At 30.4% G+C, this 27,186-nt stretch overlaps 2 protein-coding genes across 5 annotated transcripts; one reads left to right on the forward strand and one right to left on the reverse strand.

Annotated features, from left to right (window-relative positions):
• Nucleotides 1-2,702: 2,702 nt before the first annotated feature.
• On the forward strand, nucleotides 2,703-8,365 carry LOC129315132 (U1 small nuclear ribonucleoprotein C-like). 3 transcript variants are annotated; one of them, XR_008594394.1, is made up of 8 exons: nucleotides 2,703-2,899; nucleotides 3,015-3,071; nucleotides 3,143-3,185; nucleotides 5,799-5,840; nucleotides 5,971-6,241; nucleotides 6,580-6,837; nucleotides 6,951-7,009; nucleotides 8,087-8,365. XR_008594394.1 is itself a non-coding variant. In XM_054958691.1 (7 exons), the coding sequence occupies exons 2-6, from the start codon at nucleotides 3,064-3,066 to the stop codon at nucleotides 6,831-6,833; spliced, it is 618 nt and encodes a 205-aa protein (XP_054814666.1). In that variant the 5' UTR covers nucleotides 2,703-2,899; nucleotides 3,015-3,063; the 3' UTR covers nucleotides 6,834-6,837; nucleotides 6,951-7,218. The 3 variants fall into 3 exon arrangements, 2 of the variants coding, with proteins under 2 accessions (XP_054814666.1, XP_054814665.1); XM_054958691.1 differs by lacking the exon at nucleotides 8,087-8,365 and having other exon boundaries at nucleotides 6,951-7,218; XM_054958690.1 differs by lacking the exons at nucleotides 6,951-7,009; nucleotides 8,087-8,365 and adding an exon at nucleotides 7,010-7,218.
• Nucleotides 8,366-18,236: 9,871 nt separating this feature from the next.
• Nucleotides 18,237-26,649, reverse strand: LOC129315886 (uncharacterized). 2 transcript variants are annotated; one of them, XM_054960020.1, is made up of 6 exons: nucleotides 26,385-26,649; nucleotides 22,677-22,840; nucleotides 22,034-22,149; nucleotides 21,042-21,658; nucleotides 20,140-20,248; nucleotides 18,237-18,494 (listed from the first exon to the last, which is right to left on the reverse strand). In XM_054960020.1, exons 2-6 carry the CDS (start codon nucleotides 22,749-22,751, stop codon nucleotides 18,452-18,454), a joined length of 960 nt encoding a protein of 319 aa, XP_054815995.1. In that variant the 5' UTR covers nucleotides 22,752-22,840; nucleotides 26,385-26,649; the 3' UTR covers nucleotides 18,237-18,451. The 2 variants fall into 2 exon arrangements, with proteins under 2 accessions (XP_054815995.1, XP_054815996.1); XM_054960021.1 differs by lacking the exon at nucleotides 26,385-26,649 and adding an exon at nucleotides 23,572-23,933.
• Nucleotides 26,650-27,186: the final 537 nt, after the last annotated feature.

Consider the following 27,186-nt stretch of genomic DNA (forward strand, 5'->3'; position numbering starts at 1 on the left):
TACCTGTCCGTTTGGATTGAGGATTTAATCAATTTTAGGAACAAAAAAATCGATTAAGCCATAATTTACCCAAACATTTACTTTTTTCTAAAATCGATTTTTTCCCAAAAAATTGATTTTTTCCCAATGCTCCAAATCTCAGCTTCTCCGCTTTTGCATTTTTTTGTTACAAAGTTATATGAGCAAATTACATAAAAAGTCCAAGAAAAAAATCACAAAAAAAGCACAAAATTTAATAAAACTAAAACAAAATTTTTTCTCTTCTTTTTTTTCTTAATAAAATTTGAATCTTTAAAAAAATTACTAACATGAGTATCCAAACAGATTGCGTTATAACATAATCAATTATGATTAAAATCTACCACTTAATCAATTATTTTCATAATCTATTATACCCAACTGAAATCCAAACGGACCCTACATCCTATCTATTCTAACCTCTAGAACTAGGAGGGCAATATTTGGATTTTACACCCAACCCTTACCCTCAATGATAGTATCTACTGCAAACAAGATTGCTGAAAAAAAAATATTGTGCTTGTTATTAAACTTGTAAAGAAGTATCCATATATTGTACTTAAATTCTTGTGATTTTCACAAGATATCATTATATGATTGTACTCATATTCAATCCAATTATTCCATGTAACTAGCTTTCCAGTCTTAGGTGGGAATAGCATCAATTGTCTAACCCCAACAACCAGGAAAGATTAAGTGTGATGTAAGTACTTAATTTATTCCAATTGGGATTCTTATCCTTACTTTCAATTGCTTGGGTTACTTGGTGTTAAATAATCTAAAATTTAGGGTGTTAATTTTACAGTTGCAAGTGTTCTATTAAGGTCAAGTAACTCAGATTGTTATGATAGGCAAGTCTAAAATCTTTTTTTAATTTAACTGATAGGGTAACAGAAAATTGTTTCATAAGCAGGTAAATGATTGAGATAATATGCTTAAAATAATAAAAAAATATGCTTTTTTAAGGTTTTGATTATTTTAAAAAATTTAAACAAACATTATAAAATTCATAAAATAGATTTCTTTAAAAAAATAAGTGATTTTTGTTATAAAATAAGTTGAAACAAATGGGCTCTAAGTACATAACTCAACTTTTACCTTAACAATAATGTGTATTTTACTTTCTTTTCACCCTAATTTTCCTTGAAACTAACATGTTTCTTCCATTCAAATTGGAAAGCGTATTTTTACCCCTAACTACTATAACAAAATTTTTAAAAAACATTTTCAACTTTTGAAATAATATTTAAATCTCACTTGTAGTATGATTGGAAAGCATGTATAAATATATAACTTTGATTGGAGAACATGTGTAGTTTGATGGGAAAATCACTTATTTTAATTTGATTGGAAAGAGGCATAAGGTTAAGCATATAAATTTCTACTCAAATAAAATTGAAAAACAATCTTTTGTAAAGATAACTTTAAAATAAATGAGCCTTTTGCATATATAGCCCATATTATAGAATTAAACTAAACAAATAACCCAACATTTATTAATTTTGCATTATGGCTGATTTATTATATTTGTCCATGATATACAATTATATATCAATAATAAACCCTTTATAAATTTTTAAATTTTTAAAAATAAACTATTGAATATCAATATGAACCAGTCATAGTCCTAAATTTTTAAACATTTTATCCATATTTTTTAAGCATAAGATTTTTTTTCAACCAGTAGGTCAATTTATCTATAAATATATTGATAGAACAATTGAATCACTCTCTATAAATTAATTAAATAATTAATTAATTAAAAATTAATATTAATAATAATTAACAATAATTGTTAACAATTTGTTTTTAAATTTTGATGGTTTAAAAAATAAAAAATGATAATAAAATTTTTTTAAATTATATAAATAACAATCTAATCCTTTAAAATGCCATTATTCCATTGAAGTTCTTAAAGATTTTTCTATCATTAATAAATTTATACAAATGACCATCAAATTGCCCTTGTAGCAATATCAAAATATAACATTTGAAGTTGTAATTTACCATTACATTGTTATCAATATAAGAAAAAAAGTTGTAATTATTTAAATAAAACTTGTAATCATTACTTGTTATTTTTTACACTTGTAACAATATCATGAATTTGATATGTGAATTTGTGATTTGCTGTTACATTGTTATAAATATAAAATGAAAAGTTGTGATTATTTAAACAATTTGTAATCATTACATGTTATTTTCAACACTTGTAGTAGCAATACCAAAATTTTGATATGTGAAGTTGTAATTTGTTATTACATTGTTATGAATATAAAAAAATTGTGATTATTTAAATAAAATTTAATATCATTATTTGTTATTTTAAACCCTTGTAGCAATATCAAGATTTTGATATTTGAATTTGTGATTTATTATTGTAAATATAAAAAAAATTGTGATTAAATTTTTATTTTCAACAAAGACAATTTAATTATTTATATAAATTTATTAATGATAGAAAGCATTTTAAGATATTAAATTATTATTTATTTAATTTAAAAAAATTTATTATCATTTTCTTTTCAAAAAATTCATATGGATATGTCACGTTGTCATACTATGCGAAGTTAAAATTAATTAAATTAAAAGACCTTTTTAGCCCTTCTCTTTTTTTTTTTTTTTTTTGTTGGGGTCAAATTTAGCCCTTCTTAATTTCGAACAATTTTGGCGATGCAGGGGTATCCATCTCTGCTGGGGGATATGAAGTAAATGATCACGGAGGAGCCAGATACAATTTTGGCGATAGGGCGCATAGACGACGTTGCAGGTCCTCTGTCTGAGTCTTCTGCTGGCCATTCCATTGGTGGCATTCTTGTCAGCTACGAGCACAGTTACAAATTCAGCAAAACCTAGGGCTTGATTCTATTTGCAAGCTCAGGTAACATCCTTCTCTTCAGTCTGTCAATTTGGCGAAACCGTCTTCATCTTCCTTCACTTCGCAAAAGATCTCATTCTTCTTCTTCTTCTTCTTTTTTTTTTGGTTCTGTGGCTAGGATTATTTTTGTGTCAGCAATTAGCTGCGGAGTTGCCATAGAAACAACGATGCCTAGGTGTGTACTCTGTGTTATAAGTGGTTGATTATAGAAAAACTTGTCAACAAATTTTTTAATCGAATATGCAGGTACTACTGTGACTACTGTGACACTTATCTGACCCATGACTCAGTAAGTTCTATGGCTCATGAATACTTTGCACCAGTTATTCACTGATATAATCTTGATTATAGTTTTGGGACAGCTTTATTCTTGTTTACTCAAGCTCATGCTTGTCAATGCCGTTATTATTTTCCGTTTGCAGTCAATCCATATGTTTATTCTGATCAGAACGCTATAGATATTGATACAAAAAATAGACAATGTCCATAATCGTGTTCAAAGCGTTGGACCTCTAAAACATCTTAGGGGCAATGCATAAAAAGGCATAAGCCCAGGTGAAGCAAGAAAAGGTGCAAGTTCTCATTAAGCCAGACTTAGATTAGAAAAAACGTATGCTATGTAGAATAATGCATAGGTTTGGAATAATATTTGCATACGAATGAATTAACTATTCAAATGTATTAATTAAGTCATCATTACCACTACTAAAACATAATCATCAAGAAGTCATGACTCATCATAGTATCAACTGTAATTCTTAAGTTATAGTTTAAACCATATGTCAAAATATGAAGTGAACAAGTCAATATAAATTATAAAATAGAAAAAGTACAAAGAGCCATAGTAATCACAACTATCAAGCCATTAACAAGATATTTAAAAAAAAAAAAATTGAAGTAGCCCAAGCCATTAATATTGTGACTTATTTTAGGTTCCGTGCAAATATGGTTTAACTTTATGACTTCAAAAGTGAAGTAGCCCAAGCCATTAACAAAATAATTAAAAAAAGTGTACCAGTCATGTCAAAAAAAAAAAAATCTTAGAAGAAATTAAAATAAAAAAGAAAAGCCGTATAGCCTGTTACTTGAACCATTAGATTCAAATCCATAATTGTCATCTCCATTATCGGACATCTGTTACTGAACAATCCCTTACTCCTTTGAATCAACTGCTATACCTTCCATGTTAGCAACTGAAGTTGAATATTTTGCTGCCTTTGTGCTTGATTTTGGTGAGCTAGCTCTTTTAGTCTGGCTTCTTGTTTGGCTGTTTGCTTTTCCAATGCCTGTTGCTCTTGTTGTCTCATGTTATATTTTGATGATCATTACTAAGAGCCTGTACTGTTCAACCCCATTGCAACTTAGCAATGGTAATAAGGATTGCATTACCATTGGGAGAGCTGTTTGGTTTCCTTTTCATGTGGGCCAATGTGATTATCATTGCCAAATCAATTTTAATACTCATTCATACCTCCGCCCTATGAATCTTCATTGCACCTTGCTACCATTTCCCATTCCACAATTGCCCTTTCCCATTTCCTGTCATACAACTCTCCCCTCTCCCCTCTTTGCCATCTCCACTGCACTATCCACCTCTCCCCTCATCTCCACTGCCAGCCTCTTCCATCATCTCCGCCTTCTTTGAACTCACTGATGGTGGTGGCCTTCTTATGCTTCAAACTCACTGACAGGGCCCCTTCTTCATCTTCGAACTAATTGACGATATCCTTCTTCTTTGATATATGTCTAACTAGTCAAGTTCATTGCCCTTTCTATAGTTCTTGATACTCTAAGTATTTTTCCAATATCTTCTAATGAAATATAAGCACTGTGCTACACAGGGTGTCCAGTAAATGGAGTGCCTTGTCATTTCTAATAACCCAGCAACTGCATTAAAGTTGGATCCATGATCATTAAGCTTCTGTAGCCATTCTCTTTGCCAGCTTAATCTGACTTTTTTAATTGTTTTCACATTTGATTATGTGTCAATGGATTTTACATTAACTAGTCAAGCAATGAGCTCCCATTCGACATAACAGAGCACCCTTGTTCTTTCCGTAAATCTTTGTGATTTTGCATCATATCATTAGTGAGCTCAACTTTCTGTAACATTGGAGCCCTCACCTTAGGGTAACTTGGGGTTCAGATTGGGACCATCACCTTGGGGTAACTTGGGATTCAGATTGGGGCCATCACCTTGGGGTAACTTGGGGTTCAGATTGGGCCCATATTGTCCAATGGCTTTAGTCATCTACTTATAAAAGCTTCCATTCAAGCAACACTGAGTGAAATCCTAGCGTTTTATATAAACCTACCAATTTATTGATACACCAGAGTCTTTACCTTAACTAATTTATGAAGTTTGACTATTGCAACTTCCCTTCTTTCTAGAATTAAACTACTAATTTCAATTTTATTCTTACAAAAGAATTTATTGGACCTTTTTGCCCAGGCTTCTTTGACAATAGTACCACACTTCTTACCTTGTCTGCCTGTGTTCTTGTCAATATTTTCAGTCTCAATGGCATTGCCAATCATTTCAAAATCAATATTTGAAGGTTTATCATATGTTGTTTGGTTCTGTTTTTCCTTTCCAAGTATCCTTTCAACTCCTTCCTAACATGCGTGGGAAAAGAAAAAAAGAAAAAAGAAAGAAAAATATGCTGAAGGCGTTTGCTTGACAGGCCAAGTTGAAGGCAGCACCTCATGATGTGAGAGGTGCTAGCCTTCAATAGCGCCTGGCCTTGTTGAGACAAGCTGCTTTCACTCACAACATTATTATGTTCACCATTTTAGAATGCTGTTCTTATGCTGGAGCCTGGATGCTTATGTTTGGTATACTTCCATGAGAATTTATTGTCTGCATTTATCTCTTGCTAACAGTATTTGTCTTATATTGCAGCCATCAGTAAGAAAGCAGCATAATGCAGGTTACAAACATAAGGTACTGTGTCTGTGTACAAATAATTTCCTCATTTTTACGGTCTATACACTACATGACATCTCTCTCTCTCTCTCTCTCTCTCTCTCTTTCTCTCACTCTACTCATTTTTACTTCCTATTCTTAATGACAGGCAAATGTGAGAACCTACTACCAGCAATTTGAGGAGCAACAAACCCAGAGCCTAATTGACCAAAGGATCAAGGAACATCTTGGGCAAGCTGCAGCATTTCAGCAGGTTGGTGCAGCTTTTAATCAGCACCTGCTGACTCAGAGGCCTCGCTTTCCAATCTTGCCTACACCAGGAGTGCCAATTGCTGGAAATGCTCAAATTCTGGGAAGTCAACCACTAATGCCAGGGATCAGACCTCCCATGTTGCCTAGACCAGTTCCTGGTGCTCCAGGTGGATAATACTCCCTGGCACTCGTTTCTTGACCTAACTATTTTTGTCCTCTCTTTCTATTGAGGCACGGGTCAGGCATGGTTGTCATGTTTTTGCATTTTACATGTAAATGTCTGCAGTTACCTATGCGATGCCAATGACTACGATCATCTCCATCTTAAATGATTTTCCATCATAATATATTCTTGTTTCCATTACTACATTTGCCTTTTTAGCCAAATTTCACATTTCTTCTGCGTGACCATTTTTATCGGTGCTAGTTCTCTCTACAATTTTGGTTTTCTTCCAGATTTAATTCGACCCATGTGTGGTTTGAATGATTTTCAATGTGTTCACAGGATATGCTTCTGTACCTACCATGCCTCCCATGGTACCTCCACCAGGTGCTCCCATGGCACCAGGTCAAGCAGCTATACCCAGGCCTTCTACACTAGCACCCCCAGCTACTGGTCCGGGCAGTGCTGCTACGCCAACTTCTAGTGGTACCCCCTCCATGGTGTCATCAGCTATGTATCAAGCCAATCCATCAGCATCATCTGGGGGCTATGAAGGTTTCAATGCCAATGCTCAGTCAACTGAGGGCAATCACTGACGTGGTAATATTGATGCCATGCTATTTTTTACAGCGTATAATGCAATAATGGTTTATCGTCATTTTCATCCTAGCTTTTATTTCCTTTTTTATTTATTTTTATTTTTTGGCCTTCAGTTCTCTGCATAATTCCAGAGGAGAGTTATGACCGGAACTATGTTGTGTTCTTCCTACAGGTATTTGATCAACGGATTGCACTTTTGGCAATATCCAGAGTAATCATATACTGATAATTTCGGCACCTAGAATGTAGAGTTTTACTTACTGTATTTTTTGACCAAAGAAGGAATTTATATCCAAGGGCTAATGGTTCAGAATTTTGGTGACCTTGTTTTGTTGATAAATCCTATTTTGACTGGAAGGGCGATAAAGAATTGATATCTAATGCTGTTGTGTTAGTTGTCATTTATTTATGTTTAAAAAGAGTAGCATTTGCATGATTGCTAAAAGCTTCAGAGGTCAACATGCTGAAGTGATTGATCTTGTGATTAGATTGGATGTACTCAACATCCCTTCAGAGAGTGATTAAGCGGGCTAGAGTGGTAGAGTGTTTGAATCATTTTATAGTAGTGTCTCTTAATTTCATGTATAGAGAGGTTAATTTCTGTGCTCATTTTCTAGCTCAGCATGCTTTTGATGTAACAGGGTGCTTTTGCGCTTATGCTCAGCCTCTACTTTTTTTAAGAGATGGTGGATGATACTAAGATTAGGGTCCATTTGGCTACTAGAAATGAATATCATGAAATTGTTTGAAAAAATAAAGGTCAAAATAAGATAATAAAAAAAAAAAGATAGGTGATCACATTCATAAGAGAAAGGGGTAATTTAGTTCATGAGATTTGAAATCATGATTTGTGAGATTTTTAGAGGGTGTAATGATTTTCATATTTATAGTATATATTTACGAGCTTTATTATGCTTACCATGATAGGGAAATGTGATTTAGCTTGTTTTCATTTTAATTTTTTTTAATCTATTTCATTTTTTTTCTAGTAATTAAATGAGACCTAAGTCTTTTGTTGTGACCTGATGACTCTTGTATCCTGGTTAGATAAATGTAATATTTCATATTCAAAAAAAGAAAAAAAACGCTTCAAAGGTCTTACTTGGCAAGAGGACTTTTCTCCCGTGCTAGTTTCATGCACAGTGGGTCCCATCTCCTTTTCTTTTATGTTTGGCATAGGATAGGAACTATACCCATGTGACCTATTTTGTAAGCTAACAATTTCCTACCTCCAATTATTTACATGCAGGAAATTTTTTATCACACATAGTTTCAATTGGATGACCCGAGAGGACTTAGTGCTACGTATGGCATGTTAAGGAACACAAACTTGATCAGTTGGTAGATCTGGCATAACATGGTTTGCTTACTATAATTCCATACGACGTGAATCTGACGTGGTCAGACTGAAAGACAATACGTAAGAGGCAATTTATGGGCTGTGTTATCAGAATCCCAATAATTTTGCAAGAGAACATGACAATAAAATTCATTTGAATAATATAAATGATATTTTTATCTTTTAAAATGTTATAATTTTTTTAAATTTTTTAGAGACTTTTTCGTTATTAAAGAATTAATGTAAATGATTAAATTGTTTTTAATTTAAATATTAATTTTTATTCATAAGTTGTTTTAAAATTTACAATTTTTATTCTTAAAATTGTAAATATTCATCAGTAATTCGCAAGTTTGCATTTAAAATTTTAATATTCCTTAAGTGTTACAAATATTAATTGTTATTGACAAGTTTTGTTTAAAAATTTATAACTTTTCTTATTAAATTTGCAAAAATTCAATTGTAATTTTTAAGTGTGAATCAAGAGCAATTCGGTTATTTAAATTAATTCTTTGATAACAAAAAAGCCCCCAAGGACTTAAGAAGAGTTATGATATTTTGAGTGGTTAAAATGTTATTTAGGATTTCATTATTATTTGTTCATTTAACAATGCACATGAATAAATTTAGCAAAATATTTCCTGCTCTCTACCCTATCTTTTGCCATCATTGTAATTTCCTTGAAGTAGGATGTACAAAAAGACCATTCAAACTGTGGCTGAAAAAAGACCGTTAAATTTTGTAAGTAACTGCACAAGGCACTAGCATGCATGCTGAAAGTCCTCGAGAAAATGAGAACTCCAGACCCACCATCAAAAGGTGTGTTTGGGTATTCGTAGGAAAAAAATGATTAACAAAATTGATTATGTTATGTAGTATATAATTAATTTATAAAATTATTTTTAATCAGAATTGAAAAGTATAATTAAAAATAAAATTAAAAATTAGGTAAAAAGATGGTGTTGGGAAAATATATCCAAATATTTTTGTTATATATTAAAATTAATTATGAACTCAAAACCATATTTTTTAAAACATATATAAACACTTGTATTATACTATATAAAAATATTATTACCTCAAAATAATAGTTTCCTTAAAAATATCTAAACACTTTTATACATGTCAAAATCAGTTATTAACCCAAAATTATAGTTATCTCATAAGTTATTATTATTTGTTTTTCAATTCAGTTTTTCAATCATATTTTCAAAAAAAATTTTATCAAAAATCATATTTTATGTTATAAATCATGATTTTAGGTTATAATCGATTTTGGCATGTACAGGTTATTTGGATATTTTTAATAAAATTATAATTTTAAATTCATAATTAATTTTAATACATAATATAGGTGTTTGGATATGCTATTACAAAATTATAGTTTGAACTTTTAAAATTGATTATTTGATGTGTACAAAACATGCACAAAGGATGGACAAGTGGATCAGTTTTGGTAAGCTCCACATGGACAAGAAAACCGTCATCTTTCATATCAGTTGTGACTTGTGATCCACATACAGGTTATAACGCCCTTTTGTGGACCTTCCCAAAACGACGTCGCAACTTGATTTACGAAGAGTTTTTTTTTTTTTTTTGGTATATAAGAGGGCAAAGCCCGACAGAGAATTAAATTAGAGCAAGGAATTGAAATTCCAAACACTCTGAATTTATAAGGCTTTTAAGAAAGAAAGTACTTTGCAGCCCATCTTTTGCTAATCTATCAATTCCTGTAGACAAAATCCACCCAAACTTCCCACTCCATTTGAAGCATCGAGTGTATCTGATGTTTGCCATAGGCCACATAAACTCTTCATTTTCCAAACAGGAATAGACTTTTGCTAGTCGCTACGTGTTGCAAATATTTGCAATCCAAGGGATCCTATTTGTTGCCACCATTTGATTCTAGAAAAAGTTACATACAAGTCTCATGTAAGAAAATTAGTTACTAAAAAGTCTGTTAACAGCTGAATTAGAGTAGTTGTGTTGTCAATAATTTTAATTCAGTTGTTAATAAATTTTATAATAATTAATCTCTTTATTTGAAACTTCAACATAATTCTTTATTGATTCTATTCCTAAAATTATCAACCTGATTTGGATGCTTGGATTAGCATCTCAACTGAGATTTGGATGTCCAAAGTTCAGTTGAGGTATCAAAAGCTTATTGGAATGTTAAAAATTTTCATTAGATAAAAAATTGGGAGAATTTCAATGAAGGACTAAGAAAGAGACTTAATTTCATGTGGGTCTTAAAACATTTTAAAATTTCAATTCAGAGAAAAAAAGTCAAAAGATTGTCAATGGTGAAAAGATCAAAATGTCCTTCACCTATTATGTAGAATCACTAATTGTTAATTTTTTATATTCATTTGTTAATTTATGAATATGAGTTGTAAATTGCATGAGTTGATATGTCAATAATTATATAAAAATTGACATTATTTTTTCAATTATAAGTAGCAATATCACTTATTAAATTGCTAACTTTACTAGTTAATTTACTAATATTAGTTATAAATTATTAATAAGTTTTGTAATTCATTAATATTAATTATAAATTGCTGACAAGTCTTGTAATTTACTATTGATGTTAATGAATTGACAAATAAAGTTAACAATTTATTAACTAATATTACTGATTGTTTGATAAACAAATGTAATTTACAAGTGATATTAGTAAATTCACAAGTATAATAAAAAAATTAACAACTAATAATTCAGCATAACATATGAAAGGTATTTTGGTCTTTTTATTGTCGAAATTTTTTAACTTTCTTCCTTTTACTGAATTGAAATTTTAGAATAATTTTTAAATTTTAAAATATATTTAGACCCATCTAAAATTAAATCTCTTGTATGATCGTTAACTAAAATTTCCCCTAAAAAATTCTTGGAAAGAGCATTGAGGAGTGAATGCCCATTCTAATTAAAGATAGGAAGATGAGCTTTGGACGAAATCTTCCCTCTTCTCTCCTCGAGTATATCTGTTTAATATTTCTTCTCTATTTGCTTTTTTGTCTTTTGCCATAAGATAGAGAAAATTTATAGTAAAAACAAAACAAAACACTTAAAAATATTGAAATAAAAGTTAGAAATAATAATAATAATAATAAACTTTATTAATGTCAATATATGTGTGTGTGTGTGTGTCTATACATTATGGGGAAAAAAACTCATTTCTCAGTCCTTTTTTTTTTTAATTCCAATGTTCGATATTCTTGGAAAGCTGGAGGTATTACCACCTCATGTCCAAATTAATCTGAACTCCTGCTACATTTCTCAGTCTTTATACAACATGTTTTAACTTAAATTGTAATTGTAATTGTAACATAATGCTCATAACTTATCAATGTATTTTATATTCATAATTGACAAACTGACTTTTGATAAATAAAAAATTAAAAATAAATTTAATATTATCCTATCCTTTTCTTTACCCCTTTTAAGATGCAACAAACTACCTTATGAGTGGCTGATAACCACATGTGATTGATAATACTCTTCTGATTCTATTTATAAGTCACTTTTAATATGTTTTATTAGTACTAGAGAAAATTTTAAAACTTATTAACTCTATCTTAAAATTTAATAAATTTTTAAATTTATCCCTATTAAACATACATACTTCAATAATATATTTTCTATTCCCAACATTCAATGGAGGGTAAAAAAGAAAATCTATAATAAAAATTTAACAATATAACTTATAAATAGGATAAAAAAAAATTTTCTCTTTCTACCCTATAAATAAGACCAGAGGGAGTAATTGGCTAACATACCAAACTTAGAAAATACCCCCAAATTCTTTTTATAAATCATTTCTACCAATCTCACTAATACAAATGCAAAAAAGGTATAAGGAATAAAAGTATGTAAAATTTCAAATACGCCTCTATATAATAAATTTAAAAAATAATGTCACATTACTTTTTTTCTCATAAAAGTAATTTTAAAAATACCTTTTAAATATCACTTAAAAAGTTGCATTTTGGCTCATAATGAAATTAAATAAATCTTTTAAAATATAACTTATAAATGGAACAGGAGGGAGTATAGCTCATATTCTATTGTGCCTCTTCTCAAACTCCAGTTTCTGGGTCACTATTCCACTCAGATGAAGCCCCGAACAGTACACAGCAATTCCTATATTGAAATTTGACACAGAATGATCACAATAATTCTCAGAAAATATAGATTGTCTTTCGCCATATACCTCTATGAAGGAACGGGCAACATACTTTGAAGTCCTCCCTCCATTTCAAAATACAAGCGATTTGTAACAAAATCTAAATCTCAATAAAGTAATTATTTATCTTTAAGTTAATTTTATTTTTTTACATTTATTTCTAACAGGGTGTTTCACCCTAAAAAAATATAAAATGATATATTCAATAGAGAAATTTTTTAAAAAAGGTAATAATTATATTTTAAAAGACTAAAAATATTTTATATTTTTTAACTTTTAATTTATTAAAAAATACCTTATATTTTTTAACAAAAGGAGTATCATTTAATAAGACCCAAAATGTCTATAAAAGGCAAGATCTCACCACTTTTTTTTTTTTTTTGCTGCCTGATTATAGTATGATACTCTCATCCAAATGCCAGCTTAATAGAACTCAAACATGTGGCATAGAGAGGGGAATAAGAGTTGGATATGATAGGCCACCTATGAGGGTTTAAATTTAAAAAATTGGCACATTAAAAAAAATCAACTTTGAAGTCTGACCCTAATAAACCTTAAAAAATAAGCTCGGGTTTAGGCTCGAGCGGCCTATTTAGACTCATTTTTGTTTTTTCCCTAAAATAATACTTTAAAATTTAAAATTAAATTTAAACTTCAAAATATATGTTTATATTTTAAAATTAAAATTTTTTATTTAATTTTAATTTTTAAAAATTATAATTTGTATTTTAAAAAATAATATGAAATATTATAATTGAAAATTTTAATTTTAAAATAATAATAATAATAATAATAATGAATTTATGGGCCCAATCCTAAACCTTATGAATAAAAGTCAAGCTTCAAAAATGATTAATTTTGAAATAACTAATCTTATGAGCTTGAATCCATAAAAATCAGGTTCATACGGGCTCACAGCTCACTTGTTTTTGTTGTCTCAGATTTTTCCCTATCAAACCTATTGCATGCTCCGAAACATCTAAAATAATAAGCTCCTTCAAAAGGTAGGATTTTGGTGGGTTTTTTGTTGCTTGGCTCTTTGTGACGCTTAATTATACAAAGAAGCATTGGCTTTTGAAACCTTTTTGCGCGCTAATCATCCTTCATCCCAGCACCATTTAGGTCTAATTTGATTACTAAATATGAATGGAATGAAATGAATTGAAAAACTTAATATAAAAATAAATTAAATCATTTGTCCCTTTTATGGTAAATATGATAAAATTCATTAATATATACTACAAATGTAAAAATTATTACACCCTTTAAAAATATTATAAATCATGATTCCTAACCTTATGAAATAAATTATCCATCTTCCTCATAAATATAGTTCATCATCCCTTCTAATCATATCATTTTTACTTTTATTTTTCAATCAATTTTATTAAATTTCTTTATAATAACTAAACGGGACCTTAGTGTTTGATTAGTTGGAGTGATTAGTGTTGATCACTTAATTGTTGATGATTTTAAAATCTATATAAAAGGCATCACATTTGATTAGAGGTTAGGGACCTGTATCTTACCTCATAAGAGAGGCTAACAAAAATCCTCACCTCATTATTTCTAGTTTTTACCTCAAAATAGTTTTGGGATTCACCTTCAAGTGAAGGATTATGTTGTAATGCTCAATAATCATTTTCATAACGTTCATTTTATTCTATCTGTTCAATTGTTTACTTTCACAGCATTAGAAAGTGGATGGATGTTAGGTAAACATCCTTCATTCTCATTATCTTCGCCTTCTACGTCTTTCTGTTGCAATAGAAATGATATCATTTTCATTTCCATTGATTAATGTAGACTGAGTACTCCAATTTCTCGACTTTTTGTTTTTCCTCTTGGTCCTTTCAGATAATGCCATTCAAGGAATATTATAAATAAATAATGTGTCAAAAAATGGAGTCAAGTTAGAGTCATATAACATATCCAAATATAGTAGAATACACCTGATTAACTACCCACACCGGATTGGACTACGAGTCCAATTTAAATTGCACAGCAAATACATTAAAGAGAAAAAGACAGGGAAAAGAAAAATGAACATTGACAGAAAGGTGTTCACTTTGGAATGAGTTTTTCCTTCAGCCACCCACTTTTATTTATAGTGCGGAGAGGCCGTCGCAGAGAGGGAAAACCCAATTGCCATTAATTTGCCTTATAATAGAGGAAATAAATTGATTAGAATAATCACATTAATTACGAAGGAATCATTTCCTATTTTGGAATCAACCAGGATTTATTTCACAATTAATTCCTGATTTTCAGTCAATTCTCATAATTTCAGAATATGCCAAATCTCTTCTGATTGACCCGACTCCCATAATGGACAGATCAGTAAATTCCAACAACCATGAATTTAGACTTAAAAGGCTGTTGGTAGCAGACACACTTGAACCTGACAATTCAAACTGCTCTTCGTAGCCATCCCAAGTACACTCAGAGCGGTCTTAAGACATTCTGTATCACAAACCAACTTGAATGGATTGGCTGTTAAACCAATCCTTTTCCTTTTGGATCTCACAATCATTCCTCTTTCTTTCTTTGCTTGATGTGATCCTATTGTGCATCTGCTATCTATCAGGAGGGGCCAAATAAGCAAAGGCTTCCATAGATTCAGGCATTGTTTTAAAAACTGAATAGAATCGAATGGTTGGACTGTCATGTGAAGCCTTTAACAACTTAGTTTGGGCCAAAATATCATTTTTATTATTGAACCAAGTTAGACGTAGTTAAGCCTTTATTAAATCAGAAATGGGAGTTGAACCAGGAATTAGAATAGTTTTTAAAAAATTAAACAGTCCTAAACATAATATTAAAAAAGTTTGAAACATTTTAAAAAAATTCAAAAATTAAACTCTATTAAAAGCCAATTTCGTATTTTATAATAGATGAATTTTTCTTCATATTTTGTATTTTTTATGTTCTTGTTTAATTTTGTCCATGACTGCAGAGAACATAGCTGAAAAGAAGGAAGATATGGATGAATTTGAGAGTCAGGACAAAATGGACGTCCGGGCATTAGGGTGGGGAAGGAGTGAGAAACGAGAGTAGGAGAGAGAGGAAGAGTGCAATTTGACACCGGTGGAAATTGCACGTCTAGCCTTAGTTTTCTTTTTTTAAGTAATAAATATCTATGCCAATTTAAAAGTAGGAGAAAATTGTATTAAATTTAATTATTTAAAATTTAAAATATATTAAATATGAGTTTATAGTTTAAATCCCCCTTGAATTTATAATTCAAGTATAAATTACCATTTAATTCTTTTTTTATTATTGTAACCAAATATAAAACGATGTCTATTTTTTATAAAATCTCTACAAAATAAATATCTTTTTATACAATCTCTAAAATTTATTTAAAAATCACTTATTTTTTTAATCTTAAACAAATATGCCAATACAATGAATTTTAAACTTCTCATATCACACTACCAAATGATACGGATGCAATTCGTCAATTTGGGCTTCTCTCATGTCCTTTTGAAAGGAAAAACACTCATACAAAGAGATAACAAAATGTACTAATACAGTCATTAAAATGTTTGGAATGATAAAAAAGTAAATAATTTTCATATAATTTTTTAATATATAAAACTATAGTTTGAAAAGCAAAAAAGCCCTCATTGTAAAGTACAGTATGTTAGAACAAATGTTTTTTTTGAAGACTATGCTAAGAAACGTGTGAATATCACATTGTCCTTAAGGTGTTATTCATCACCACAGTATTTTCTGTAAGGCATCCGAGAAACCACCCCTAAGAGTCATCACAAGAGCTATAGAGACTAGCAGACAATAACTTCTAAAGCCTCCTTGGTCACATGAAAGAAAATAGGTGGAATTATGGAGAGAGACAAATTTTGAAATTGCATAAATTTTATAATTTCATTAAACACAATTTAATTTTATTGATGGCAATAAATATGATTTAAATTTATTATTGGACAATTATTTGGTGATTTCAAGAATTTGAAATTCAAATACATAGTTATTGAAAATAAAAATCGTTCAATTGTCCATCATTCAAATTTAAATCATGATTTATTTAAGAGAGAGAGAGAGAGAGAGAGAGAGAGAGAGAGATTAATATTAGATCTTATCTCCATTCAATGATCCCCTAGCTTCTCAATTTCCAAACTACAATACTAAAGGCTCGTTTGAATTTTAGTTAGGTATAATTAATTTTAAAAAAATTAATTGATATGATTAATTTTAATTAGAATTGATTATATTATAACATGATCTTATTTGAATATTATTTTTTAAAAATTAATTTTGACATAATTAAAAATATTGGATGATATATTTAGAATCAATTTTAAATGTACAAATTACTATAAAAGATATTACTTTTAAAAATTAAAATATTGATAAAATTATATATAATGATGTTAAATCTGTTCAACTCGTTTAACAAGTAACATATATTATTTAACTCATATATACACTTGATTAATTATAGGAATTTCAATTATATTATATTGTAATATTAATAATTTAATGTATGTAAAAAATAAATCAATATATTTAAGTTCAAATAAATTTATATGAGATTTAACATGTATGATTAATTATGAAAATTATATTTAAAAATAATATTAAAAATAAAAGAATATTTTGTAATTTTAATAATTAATACTCCATCCGTTTCAAATTATAAAATATTTTTAAAGGGATTTATATTTTTAAAATATAAAATACTATGAAAAAAAAAATTTATTAAATAAATTTATTTTAATATTACTCTCTCTCTATTTCAATTTAATAATTAAATGTAAATTTAAGATTATATTAAATGAAGGATATTTTTAAAAGTTTATATTTTTATCTTAAAAATAAAATTATTAAGCATTTAATAAAAATTTATTAATAGATAAGATTTTATTTAAAAATATTTTATAATTTAAAATGAAAGAAGTATTATAGTATAATATTTAAGAGGTATGATCTTATTATATTATAACGTTTTATTTAATAAATTTCACAAAGAAAAGCGAGACTACAACTCTACAAGTGCATACAGGGGTGTGTTGGGACAGCTAATATTTCTGACAAGCAATAAATGAAAGTAACAGTAAAATTACAATTGACAAGCTCCTTAAGCAGCTTAAAAGAAAACCAAGATTAGCATCCAATAATCGATTATGGAAGAATATATGTGTTTGAGTTTTTTAAAAAATAAAATAAAATAAAACCATGGTTTGAGGGTTGAAAATCGATTATTTTCCTTATCCAAGCAGGCACTAAAACAATCCACTACCATCATCGTGCTCTTACCTTTTTAATGGGTCACATTAGACTTGTTACCTTTATTCCATATTACTACAGTATCATTCCTCGCGTTTGCTGAAAAGGAAAGGTAGAAAGAAAAGATTCCATCATACCGAAGATGGCTGTTATTAATTTTACACCTTTTCCCATTAGACAAGCAAAGACATGTTGATTGCTCGACACAATAACCTCAAAACACCTCTCGAGCGACCCGGCAATCCAACCGCTAGAGCCGTAGCTTACTCAGGCTGCATGAATCCAAATGAACTTCACCTAAATATTCAAATTATTTTTTATTAATAATAAAATTAAACTAAATTATTATAAAAATTGAAATCCACTATAACATAAAATAAAATTTAACAACTCAAACATTTGAGCTACCCCAAATTAGCCCAAATGTCCGAAGTGTTAAAATTAAACTTAACTATATGATCTTTTTTATATGTTCAGATATTTTATGCCCAACCCAAATAAACTTAACCCAAATTAAATTCAGTTTGAATAAATCCAATTTACTTGAATTACTGATTCTAGTAAAAGTTAGTCATCACCAAAAAGAAAAAGAAAAAGAAAAAGAAAAAAAGGAAAGAAAAATAAAAGAAAAGAGGGTAAACCTCTATTACCAAACAGTTTGGCTTAGATCTCAACCAACAAATTCATGTCAGAAGTAAATAATGGGAAAAAGGCGTCGACTAACAAAACCCAACACTCTACATTGTGAAAATATGTAGACTCGTCACAGTCGCTTGATACTACTAGGGTTTTGTATTACAACCATTTGGCTTCACGGGAAGTTCAAGCGGCGATTGTTATTCCTGTCTTCTGTTTGCAATGGATTTTTCAGTGAGGAACCTGTTTCCAAGACAGTTTTAATATCTCATATTATCATCAGAGCTCAAAGATTACACAATATGAACAAGGTGAGGATTCAAAGGAAATGACAAAAATACTTCATCTATACATTAACAATTAACAAGTGAAATTCAAATTTTAACAATTATCCAATCAATCTAAAGTCCTTGTCAGATATTAAATCATTTCGGAGCTCCTTTATTGATTTTCTCTCTAAATAGTTCCAGTTGATCCAAAATAGCATACCAATGATGTGCAGACCCAGCAACTTGTGGAGTCATATTGTCAACCATTTCACAACTAGATGTCAAGACAAAATTGATATAGCAATACTATAAAATTTTATCCAATCAAATGTTATACAGCTAAATGCACAAGCAGTTAAACAATTCAAATGTCATTTTTCCCACGGGACAAGCAAACTAATACCGTGCTTGGCTAACAAGAGAAAATAAAAAGGAAAGAAAATGATAGGAGAGAAAACAGAAAGATAACATGAAAGGATGTGATTTTCTCTTTCTATGCTTGGCTGACCAAGAAAAAATAGGGATGAGAGAAAATTTGCTAATTTTATATGGATAATAATAACTTCATTATTTGCAAACAATATTTAGATATAATAAATCCTAAAATTTTTAACATACTATTTATATTTCATCATACATTACTAATGGAATAAAAATATATTTATTGCAAATTATTTTATCTAATTTTAAATTTTATTTATAAAATTATTAAATATACAATAATCTAAAAATTACAGCAACTATATATAAGGATGAAAATAGATGGAGGTAAAAGCAGGGAAATGAAAAACACTCAGATAAATTTGGAAACAAATTTTCTCTCCCACTTTTCTCTCCCTTTCACTTTTTTCTCCCACCAACCACACTATAAGTGTTACAGTACTGTATGTACTATGCATTTTAGTACTTTTATGAGAAGATTTGAGATAAAGACCCTACACGTTGAGAATCAGACAAAAACTTTGCCGACAAAAGCGTTACCCCAAGTGCATTTAGTTTTGAATCTTTTGATAGCTCATTTTAGAAGGCAATTAGATAACAATGACCATCAGATAAGAGGGCTTAATACCTCCCTAGTTGAGGAGGTTGGCCCGTGTGCCCGCCAATAAAATTAATCGAAGTTAACCAGAGAATACAGTGATTTTGACTAAAATGTATAATTAATCTCTACATAAACACCTAAATGCTTGTTAAAACCATTATTATGTACTCCATCCATCCTGTATATCGGGTATTTTCTAAATGTTTATTTTGTCCCTAAATATAATGGGTGTCATTATATTTTTGAGTAATTAAACAATTTTGTCCTTGCCTTGAAAAATAGAGAAGATATTAATTGTGTATTTACCCACCACCATCATGATATTAATTGTGATATTATTAGGGACAAGACTAGAAAATTACTGTGATTTCATGTGATTTCAATTAAATAACAAACTTTTATTAATATGCGAGATTCGATTAAAAACACCTTATAGTAGATGACTATTTTGGAAGATGCACATAAAAATTCTCATCAATAACCTAATGGACACAACTAAGGAGTTCCCGTGAAAATAGAATTAAAGTTCTGCAATCACCAATGGGGAAAAAAACTTGGGCAAAAAGTGAAGACATACTTTCCAGTGAAGAAGCCAGCAGAATACCAAGCATTCAAAACAACTGTAAGATCTGTTTCCATTTCCATGCCACGATGTTGATCCTGTTCAGAGTGGCTTCTCTCTTTCTCTGAATATCAAAGAAAAAAAAATTAATAAAGAAAATAAAATTTGGCAGTGGATCGTGAGAACCTCTAGAATCAAGATAAAATTCACTGGTAGTAATGAAAAGCCACTGAAACAAAAGAGCGAAGTGCATGATTCAAGAATTCCCAGATTTGTACAGTTTCGCCAATCAACTGAACCAAAGAAAGGAAAAGGAATATAGCTTGGACAAAGTTTAAAATTCAATCCAATAGACAGCGAGACAGCTGACTGCATACTTCTATTCATTAATGTAGTGATGACCTGTTATGGAAACTATATAAACAGAAATAACGTCTTCACATATCAATTTAAGCAACTACAACATGCTGCACATGCCCTCCAGTTTATTATTCAAAGGCCTTACAAGGCTACAACTACAATTGCACAAAACAGAGAAACCTACAATGGAAGTCCAAAGAATTATAGGCTTGAATCTCCGAGGAATATCAAAACACATCAACCAAGTTAGGAAAATTTATCATGGGTTTTAAAGGACCAGAAGTAGATTTTTTTTTTTTTTGGAAAATAAAATAATTCTAGCTTTTGACTAAATTTGTTTGAGAATTAAAAGCTGGGACTATGTTGAAATTATATTTTCATTGCTGCAAGCAGAAAAATGGCTCTTGTAAACATCTCAGAAAGCCAATTTATATCAATGATGAAACTATGAAGATACAATAGAAAACTATAAGAAGGGATAATTCCATCTATAATTAATTCAATCTACTTACTGCAACCATGATATTCAAGCATCTACTTTGGGGAGGCATAGTTACCTTCATTTTTATCAGAATTGCCAGAAATGGTTGTTTTAATGGTAGACATTGCCTTCTCAGCAGCTACCATTGCTGTTTTAAGAATTTTATCATCTTCACATGGAAATGGCTTTTCAGGACACTTTGTCACAGAATAATTATTACAAGGTTTGCCAACAGAAGTTCCACCCAAAGAACAGCCAGGTACTGATGTACATGGAGGCACCAAGCATTGATCACAACATGGGCAACATGAACAGGGTACGTTTGGATCAGAAACATGGCATGCAGACATAGAACAACTCTGGAAATTAGAATATGGTACACCAGAATTAAAAACAGAATCTGCATATTGGTAATTCAATCCGCCATATTGATTAAGTTGCTCTAAAATCTTCTGTCGCCGCTCCTCAAGTTCATAGTACTGACCAACTAACTGGTTATAATCATCGACACCTTGTGCATGTGAATAGCTGTTCTGCCCATCCACAGAGTGTCCCATGTTTTGACCAACTGATGAGTCTAGACAAGATTGGGCTACTTGTGAATCTGTATGATAAATTTCTTCGAAGTATGAACCATTACTAGTCTCTCCTGCTTGTGCATTGACCGGAATGCTGCTTACCTCACCAGCATTGCTGTGTTTAATAAAGCACAAAAGATGATCAAAAATATAAAATAGTTACAATTTACAACATTGCCTTGATTATTAATGCAGAAACAACTAAAGAAAGACATACTGATGGAGGATGGAAAGAGATAAGAAGCAATGCTAATTAACTTTAATTGAAGCCTATTTAAAGGCATGCTTAAATAACTTTAAATAGGCTTTTAAATAAGCTTTTAGGCTGGGCTTTTAACAAGAATGGCCTTGAGCCTTAAAAAATGCCTTGTACAGGCTAATAGGCTAGGCTAAGGTTTTAGGCCTACAAAACAAGCTCAAGCCTATTTAATTAAAGCCTGACATATTTTCATCCTACAGGGGAGAGAAGGCATAATGGAATACACGTTACCTTCTAGTCTCAAGATTTTCATAAACATGTTCAGACTTAGAATCAATTTCTCCAGTGCTGCTAGTCATTTGCTTTGTCTCAGCTGAGTTATTATTGTTTTTGCTGATGTGCATCATCTGTTGCAGGGTTTACAATGAAATGATATACTTAAAAGGCCGCCTCAAAATCAACAGCACCAAAAAAAAAAAAAATCTAGATCCCATAGAATAACCGAATATCCAATTTACATGCAAAGATGAAAACATAACTTTAACAATTCATGACAGACATAATAAGGAACTACAGCTCCCATCTGACCATGCTCGATTCATTGATTGATTGTGCAATAGGTGAGGTGAACATATGCTACAAAATGGCAAATAAGCATGCATAGATCACATTGCGAGTGCTTCAAATTAAACTTGAGATGCACCAACTAGAGATGAGCCTTTCATCAAGGGGGAAGTAAAAGAAAGAAAGATTGTGGATTCAACGCTTTCAGTTCCTTTACCAACTGATATTGGCAGTGGGTGAATAGAAATATGCAGAAACTTGAGACTACGTTGAACCTAAAAGCTAGTGAAACAACTATGATGAAATAAATACGTCAGATTAAGGAAAGAAATTGAAATATGCATGTATGATGTCTCTACAGGTTGAGAACCTTGTAAGTAGAGATAGCCTGATCAAAGGCACTGATAAGAGCAGAATCGTCCCAGAGATCACCTTCCTTCCCCATTGTGAGTCAGCTCGACTCTGTCACGTGCCTTGTCAGAATCTCTTTCTTTTGATGAAGCTTTCTATTGTCATTAAAACTGTGTTTAAGTTCTGCACAACATAAACATGTTGATACATTTTTTAATAGCCATTAATCAAATTATACTGGATACTTTTAAAAATATCATCCTATTTTCTTAACATTTCAATCATTTGATATACATCAAGAAAACCCCATATAAGATCCCTTCTATTAACCAAGTTACCTTTTTACACAACGAATTCCATTGGAAGTATCTCCATCAATTTTTTAAGTATTCTTTCTTTGCGCTCTAACTGTTTTGTTGTGTATATTTCTCTATGATTCATGCTACAGTCTTTTTTAGGAAAAAAAATTGCTCTTATGTATGTGCTTTCAATAAACGTGCAGCAAAAATCAATTCATGTAAACATGCACTTATACTTGACAAGTGCACTGAAATCAACCAAATCAAGACTTATTAATTTGGTTTGTCCCACAACATTAAATACCAACAAAAACCATATTCACTTGTGCAGGAGTTCAAGAAACATCTCTTATTTCTGAAGAAATAAAATGGCTTGTGATTGAGTAAATGAACCGTTGATTACAGAGAGGAAATCCAAGAAGCTTGTAAAAAGATGATAGCAACCGTAGATTTTCTTTCCAAAACACTAAAACAGGATGTTTCAAAAAATAATTCCAAAACCAAAATATGTTACACAAATCCCTATCCCACCCATAGAGTAAGCCTAAGTTACATGACTTCTTGAAAATAAAGCATCTATATCTTTAAAATCAGAAACAATATTTGCAGTCTCACATGCAGGGGACATGCACCTCCCAGGTCACAAAAAGGAGCCAGGTAAACATGCTAAATAAGCACCCAACCTAAGAAATTGCAGCATGCCCCTTCATTCTAACTCAAGTTAGTTTCTGATATAAAAATTCTGGGGTTCAGCACTAAGCATCTCAGCAAGATTCAGCCTCCACTATTTATGAGAAGCATACAACAAGCCTTATTCCATTAGGAGGGGATTTATCATAAGCATACATAATAAAATGGGGTTACAGGGCATTTTTGCCCGTCAACTATACATGCAGAAATGTCTGGTGTTCTAAACTTTTTTGCAATGCACTGTCCTCTTTCAACATTTGAAAACAGTGCAATTTTACCATTACCATTAAAAAGATTAAGTTTGACCAATAGTTGACCTAGAAAATTACATAAAAAAACTCAAAAATTACATTGAAATATCCTATAAGAAAATCAATATTGATCAATCCCTTAAATTATAAATAAATTCAAGAGACTAATATTATTTCTTGTCCACATAAAAGACCAAAATTTCATTTTGACCCACAACTTTGACCAACTATCAAGTGATTATCGATTTATCATTGCTTGAAATAATATCAGTAAAAATGATTAAATATTAAAGTGTTAATGTTTTAATAATATATTATTGAAAAATATATTATTTTATAATTGATTACTAGTGTTGTTACCAGCAATGATCCGGTAATTATTTTACATGATAAGAAATAATTTGTCTCTTAATATTTATTTGTAGTTTAAGAGACTTAATCAGCATTAATTTCCTTATAAGGTACTTATTTATAATTTTTTTAGTCTTTTTTTGCAATTTTTAGGTCCCTTTATGTAATTTTTTGAGTCAACTAATAGTCAAAGTTAACCTTTGTTAATGGCAGAAACAAGTGGGCAACATTTTAATTGTTGAACAAGAACATTGCACCACACAAAAATTTTAAGATGCTAAATGCTCTTGCACAAATAGTTAAAAGGCCAAAAATTCCCTTTAACCCAATAAAAAACATGATGACATTACTTCTACATCAAATTCACCATACACAGGATCCCATTCAGATGAGGGAATGCATAAAAAAAGGTGACAAACATAAACAGCTCAACAACATGCAACTTAAGTGAACTGCATTAAAAGTAGCAAAAGCTCACATTCACATTTCACAATAGAAGTACCATCAACAAATCTAAACTTTCCCATATGAGGTATGGTCTGATCAACCAATTAATGGAGATGTTGCACATAGGATACAAGCAGGGTGGTTTAATTGGAGAAAGGCTAAAAGAGTTATCTGCAATCGTAAGATACCTCATATGCTTAAAGGAAAGTTTTATCAAACTACTATAAGACCAACAATTTTATATGGTAGTAAATGTTAGACTTTGATGGGACAGCAAGAACATAAAGTTGGAGTAGTAGAGATGAGAATGGTAAGATGAATATGTGGATATACACATAAAGATAAAATTCAAAACGAGCAAATACGGGAAAAAATGGGCATGGCACCTATTGAAGGAAAAATGGTAGAAAATCATTTGAGATGGTTCAGACATATATAAAGAAAACCACAAGAGACACCTGTGAGGAGAGTGGAACAGATAACTTTGAGCCCTACCAAGAAGAGTAGAGGAAGACCGAAGAAAATACTTTTAGAGGTTGTTAAGCAAGACTTTTTAATTAAAAATATTCCTAAAAATATAATAAATGATAAAGCACAATGACGTCATATAATCCATGTAGCTGATCCAACTAGTGGAATAAGGCTTATTGCAAGTTGCTGCTGCTGTTGAATTTGTACCAAATCCTCTATTTGGATACACAAAAATCTATGAAATCGAATCCAAATCCATTTCACATTCTAATTCCATTAAAAAATCAAATTCACTTGATGCCCTAGTTATTTGAAATTTCAGTTATGTCAAACCTTCCGTTCTCATCACATTTTTACCATTTTAGCATCCATCACTCTCGCATCTTCTCTCATATCTCCTTCTTGTCCATCATCAATTGAAAAATATAAGTAAGCTTATCAATTTGAATTTTCTTTTTCACTTTAAATATCAACCCATCTCTCTTCTTCCTTTAAAATTTTTTTAAACTACTTAAATAAAGGATTTTAAATGTGAGATTTGAAATGTAGATTTTAAATCTAAAATCTAAATCCTAATCCAACATAGTAAGATATGTGAGATTTTGCTCAACTTGTCTGAAGGAGTACGGTAAACTGCACATAGTAAGCAAAGCAAGCAGGGCCTGATGGAGCATACATTCCAATTGAATCAGAATCTAAGACAGAGTTATGAAGTTTCCAAACCAATATTAAAATTAATAAGTTTATGAAGTTCTGAATACAGGGCTTGAAATTCTGAAATTCATTAGTTTCCTTCGCGAAGATCAAATTTCAGAACTTTTTCCGCAGATTAAATTATTTTATCTCAACTTAAGATTAGTAATATTAAGCACGAAATAAGAGTTCTGATATTCACATTTAACAGACAAAAGAAAGCATAAACCAAAAGCATATAAATAGAGAAGTGATAGCGCTGAACTTTAATCCCTCCAAAGTTACAAGAAAGAGAAACTAAAATCGGCTCGCGATATACTTAATCCATAGGTTCGCAGGTTTAAGCAACGAGAACCTTCCAACTTTAATATCCATATAGGCGTTTTATCAAATAGATTGATAGCACTAGCTCCACAATAATCACTGGGAGATTATACAGTACGTTTCTCTTTTCTTACTAGATCCAAAAAAGAATCACTGAGATTATAGTAACAAAAATATCATCAGGAGTGGGAAGAAGAAAACCTGGACCAAATAAGAGAAAGTAAATATGGGACTTGTAGAACTAAAGAAGCCGCTATCAGAAAATTCCTTCTAACTCTGAAGAAGCAGGTGAAAGAGATCAAAGACAACAAAAACTAAGCAGCACGAAGGTGGGGATTGAATCGGGAACAAAGAGATCCAAGTCGATGAAGGTAGCTATAATGACGACAGACGACGAGAGCGAGTTTTGAACTAGGTTTTCGGATTTATCAGTGGCAATCTTAGCAAGGTGAAGTTTCAGGGCTCATTTGGGATGAGGAGATAGTTTTTAATGAACTCGAAATTAGGATTGAAATTATAATAAAATTAAATTTTAAAAGTACGTTTGACATGATAAAATTTTAATATAATATTAATTTATATAGGTATTTAAAATAGAAAAAGATTAAATTGTCTTTTTTTAAAAATCAAAAAGGCCTATCTTATTATAAATGAACAAAAAAAATGAGGATAGTGAGGTTCACAAATTAAATTCAAGGGAATTGAAGCAATTTCATGATTAATATAATGAAATTGGATTCTAACATTTTTGATGGAATTAGAATTCTTAAAAATTACAATTCTTGCATACCAATCATGCTTAAATTAAGATTCTATTTTTAATTTCATTTTCACCTTACCAATTCAATACTATCAAACATGGTCTCAATTCTACCTCGAGTATGTTCGAGGCCCAATTACGTTGCAGCTAGATTTGAATACCTAAATTTTCTGTGTTTTTATTTCTTACATATAATAAATCAAGACTCACAATTTTTCTTTAAAAAAATTAAGTCTCAAAAAT

This window comes from Prosopis cineraria, unplaced genomic scaffold (genome assembly GCF_029017545.1).
Source record: "Prosopis cineraria cultivar Desert tree isolate PC_DT_omini unplaced genomic scaffold, ASM2901754v1 PC7, whole genome shotgun sequence".
NCBI classification, from domain to species: domain Eukaryota; kingdom Viridiplantae; phylum Streptophyta; class Magnoliopsida; order Fabales; family Fabaceae; genus Prosopis; species Prosopis cineraria.

Excerpts from the sequence above, each read along its gene's own strand:
- LOC129315132 (XM_054958691.1), top strand. Across the intron at positions 3,186-5,798 it reads CTTATCTGACCCATGACTCA|CCATCAGTAAGAAAGCAGCA; the intron begins GTAAGTTCTATG and ends CTTATATTGCAG. Across the intron at positions 6,242-6,579 it reads ACCAGTTCCTGGTGCTCCAG|GATATGCTTCTGTACCTACC; the intron begins GTGGATAATACT and ends ATGTGTTCACAG.
- LOC129315886 (XM_054960020.1), bottom strand. The coding sequence starts at position 22,751 with ATGGGGAAGGAAGGTGATCTCTGGGACGATTCTGCTCTTATCAGTGCC. Across the intron at positions 22,150-22,676 it reads AGGCTATCTCTACTTACAAG|ATGATGCACATCAGCAAAAA; the intron begins GTTCTCAACCTG and ends ACCCTGCAACAG. Across the intron at positions 21,659-22,033 it reads GAAAATCTTGAGACTAGAAG|CAATGCTGGTGAGGTAAGCA; the intron begins GTAACGTGTATT and ends TATTAAACACAG.